We start from the raw sequence: 4,357 nt of genomic DNA, 5'->3' as shown, positions 1-4,357 counted from the left end.
GCTTTCCCATCTACTAAGTTGGTCCAATTAAAGATATCACTAATAATCCTTGCCCCTCATGTTTCCTGGACCATCACCTCAAGAACAATACTCCAGGACTAGAAACATAATACAGTCCCTGTTTTAACAGGGATGCCCAACTGTGTCACTTGCAATGACACAGTTGGGCATTGCAAGTGACACAGTAAGTTAGCTGTGATGAAGCCAGTAAGTTAGCGGTTTCATTTCCCTTTTTGTTTGCATCCAGAGCGACACCAGCTTCACTTGGTCCTCTATGTTGAACCTTGTTCGCCTTCCAAAATGATAAAATTATGGTGTTACAGTCTTATAGTTGTGAAAAACTTAGTTATGGGTACCTCAGAAATATGTAGCTAGACTACTGCACACTTTTGTATTGTGAGGCAAAGTGCTTTTTTTTAACAGATACATGCGTCTCAAATGTAAACCTTACTGAGTATTTACATATAAGCATATTAAGGCTACTTACAGACATGAGGAAAAAATAGCACTTTAAGCTCAGTGCACCCCCGCACCAAGTGCAGTACATGCCCAGAATAGCATCATGTTAGTTGGACCTGGCTCACCCACCATCTGTATAGATTGGGTGCTTCAGCGGGGCTTTTTGACACTTTTATTTGATAGCTGATTGAATCAGCTTTAGATAAAAGTGCCAAAAGGCCATGCTGAAGCACCCAATTTATAAAAGTGCTGCAGAGCCACATCAAACTAATACACTTCCTCTTCCAGTTAAGCACTGTTTGGGGGAAGAGGGGGGGAGTTCACATCTGTCAGCACCCTAAATGAATCCATGCCAGACATGGACAAAAGCTAAATGTCGAAGAAAATTCCCTAAGCTTTGCAGTTAGTAAAACCATATATTTCACCTTAAATTTCTTCAACTTTGAATTCAAGCTTAAGGCAGAATTATTTGATATTAAATATTTGATTTTTAAGCTCCAGTGATCTCTGATCCCTATTATAATGAATTGAGAACATGTGGTTTTCATGAGGGTGTGCAGCAAAACTCCTCTATTTGAGAATGTGCTAAATTGTTTGTAATTCCCAAATAAGTTCCAGGAAACTTCAGAATTATGTTTTGTGAAGGACTACAATAGTCATGAAACAAAATAGTTTTCTAAAATATATTATGTGAATGTTCTTTATGTGCATGTTAGCAGGCCTGTGGGACATCTGGAGTCCACCATGAATGGACAACTGGACCTAAGTGGGAAGCTGATTATCAAAGCTCAGCTGGGGGAGGATATCAGGAGAATTCCTATTCATAATGAAGACATCACGTATGATGAGCTGGTTCTGATGATGCAGAGAGTTTTCAGAGGAAAACTTCTGAGCAATGATGAAGTCACAATAAAGTATAAAGATGAAGGTATGATTTTCTTGCTAATTTGTTATTCTCTTTGAACTTTCAGGAGAATGTCATCTCTTTGATTTTGTTGTTGTTGTTGTTGCTGGTTGCCATAATAAGGTGGAGTAAGTTACTCTTTCACTGAGTGTTGCACAAAAAAGATGACTTACATGCTCATCTTAATTTTAATATGGCCCTTTGAAATATATCTTCCAAAGCGATATACACATTGGCTAGATATATATAAATATCTGTTAGATAACTTAAGGCTGATTGTCTCCTAGTCGGTGTAATCTAGATAAGGAAATGGCTTCATCCAAATCATCTTAGAAATTTCATCCTTTCAGTCATTGGTGTAGGGTAGGGGTTGGTAACCTATGGCTCATGGACTAGATCTGGTCTGCAAAGAGGTCCAATCTGGTCTGTGAAGAGCTCTGATCTGGCATTAGGGATCAGTGGCATAAGGCCATGCTGTGCTGCCCTTCCCCTCCACTGTGAAGTGTGCTGCACCACTGCACCTGTGCTTTCCCTGCTGCTGAAAGGTTGGGAATCTGCAACGAGAGTGAGTGCAGGCAGCTAGCAAGGTTCACAAGCTCCAACTTGTGTGGAAGGCTCTCAATCCATGGTATAGGGGGTAGTCTCAGCTAAGGGGCTGTTCTAAGGAGGCTTGAGATGGACATCAAGTCATATAAAACACCTATCTGTCTATGGGACTGAGGAATCTTTCCATGAGTGCTAATATAGCTTTCCTGACTTATTCACCTAAAGCATACAGTAGAAAAATCTGGAGAAACCAGCCTGACCCTTGGAGGCTGTTCACTTGGTTATTCAGTGTTACTGTGAGTTTGGTTTGTTACTCTGATGCTTTGCTGTGGAAGATCACGCCTTCCATCTTTATTCAGGCAGTACTTCTTAGCCACCCTCTTGGGGTTGGTACTGCTGTTAGAAATAGATCAAAGGTGGCAGATCAACAGGCACAGTTATCAGTGAGGTAATAAAGATTACCAGTAATTGACTTTCATAGAGTGCATCTTCTCTTCAGATTTATAATTCTTCCTTATTTCCTGAGTCACTCACTAGAAATTTTGAATAGGTAGGACCTCTGCAAGAGATCCTTTCTTTTTTGTTTTTGGAGCCAGACTTGTGGCACCAAAACCATATGTGAATCTGCAGAGCTAATATAACTGGAAGGTAGCTAACAGCAAGTAACCAGGTTATCAAGGATCAGTGATAACCAAAATATGTTCTTCTAGTACTTCAGTGTGGCCTTAAGACTTGGCACCATAGTACCTGACTGCAATAGGAATATTTCTGTTGCTTCTCCTAGGTGTTGTAGTAGTACTGTTCTATGAACTAATCTGCTTTCACTTTTCAGCTGATTTATGTGCATCTGTATTCAAGAAATAGTGTATTCTGGAGCAACAATTGAATGGCACTATACTAGAATATGGGATGGATGGTAATTTTACTTTTTAACATTCTATTAGAGAGTGAACTTTTAGCTTCAGACACTTTTGTCTAGGAAAGTTTTAGTTGTACAGTATTTTTTATGTTGCTAATCTGAACATTCAGCAGTATGGTAACAGCTGTGCACAATGACCCAGGTGTTTCTGATTTTAAGATGGAAATGTTATGTTCAAGGGAACTTTTTTTTTTTAGTGTCTTATGTACACATGCTGAATGCATTTTTTTTTTTTTTCAGTCTAAACTATATTCTTCCCTTTTTGATATGTTGGACCAACAAGGGCTGTAAGTCTGCCATGTTGGTATAGTTGGGAGGGAGAAATTTTTTTTTTTTTTTAAGGTTAATATCTTGAGGCTTTATACATTTTGTATAGCTTTGTGACCTTTACAGTAAGAGAGAGGAGAGTAAAAGAAAAAGGAGAACTTGCTTTTTTGCTCAGGTAAAAAGACGTTTCTCAGCAGCTAAGAAATTAACTTTCTTCCTCCACTTATTAATTAATGATCCATAATATGGCATCCCATTAGTTGGTGAAATTCTTGGCTGAGGATTAGACCCCATTTCTTGTTTTAGACTTTATCCATTACCACTTGCTATGCTTCTGACTTATCATAAAGTGCAGGACTGTATACTAGGCATGTAAATATCATTCAAAAATAGCCGTTTAAACTCTTCTAATTATAATTGGCCAGCTTCTTAACCTACTCTGGAGGCGCAGGGGCTGTGTGGGTGTTGCGCAGCAGAGACCTGGCACTCCCCTTTGTAAGGCAGTTTCCCACTCTGGTGTGACTGGCACATGGTGTCTCACAGCAAGGCAGGGAACATGGGCAGTGTAGCATGGGGGAGGCACCTCCCCAGCCATCACTTTTGCCATGTGTGAGCAGGAGAATGGAACAGAGCACTTCCCTCCTCCTCCTGGTCTTTCTCCTCTGCAGCAGCTGGAGATGCAGAGCTCCAGCATGGGCTGAGGGGAACATGCCACCACCATGCCAGGCACAGTGCCTATTGGCAGCGTGGGGATGGGGGGTGGCATAGCCACCCCAGGGCCCACATTCTCAGCATGTTGGGCTGGAGCCTGGCCATGGTCTCTGCTCCATCAGGGAGCGGGGAAGGAAAAAGCTTGGCAAGGGCTGCCACTACCCCCAGGAAGACCCTGGCTGAGGTCCCATTCAGGCCAGGGAGGGGTTTAAACCCCCCACCCTGCCTCCCCACCAGAGTGTGCTGGGCCCAGGTCAGGACCTAGCTAGGCACCCTGCTTGAGTAGCGAGGAAGGAGGCTGACAGCGCAAAAGCCTAGCAGGGACTTCCATAGTTTCATAGATTTAGGGTCGGAAGGGACCTAGTAGATCTTCTAGCCCAACCCCCTGCCAGGGCGGGAGAACAACAAAACCCCAAAACAAGAAACGGGACTCAAATGAGTCCAGCCAGGTAGGCATCCAGCCTCTTCTTAAAGACCCCCAGGGTAGGGGCCAGCACCACTTCCCTTGGAAGTTGGTTCCAGCTCCTAGCCGCCCTAACTGTGAAGTAGTT

General features: G+C 42.6%; 1 protein-coding gene across 2 annotated transcripts in view; it reads left to right on the top strand.

The window, feature by feature from the left end:
* The window catches only part of TFG (TRK-fused gene), a 44,176-nt gene that overhangs the window by 8,850 nt on the left and 30,969 nt on the right, over positions 1-4,357 (top strand). The window contains exon 3 of one of the 2 annotated variants that reach the window (XM_019523735.1): positions 1,179-1,387. In XM_019523735.1, the coding sequence (XP_019379280.1) occupies positions 1,204-1,387 (184 nt within the window). In that variant the 5' untranslated portion in view covers positions 1,179-1,203. Of the gene's footprint in view, positions 1-1,175; positions 1,388-4,357 lie in introns of both variants that reach the window. The other variant, XM_019523734.1, reaches the window with a different exon arrangement.

This window comes from Gavialis gangeticus, unplaced genomic scaffold, assembly GCF_001723915.1.
Source record: "Gavialis gangeticus isolate Ggan-Ray unplaced genomic scaffold, GavGan_comp1, whole genome shotgun sequence".
NCBI classification, from domain to species: Eukaryota; Metazoa; Chordata; order Crocodylia; family Gavialidae; genus Gavialis; species Gavialis gangeticus.
This window is presented reverse-complemented; position numbering and strand designations above follow the sequence as displayed.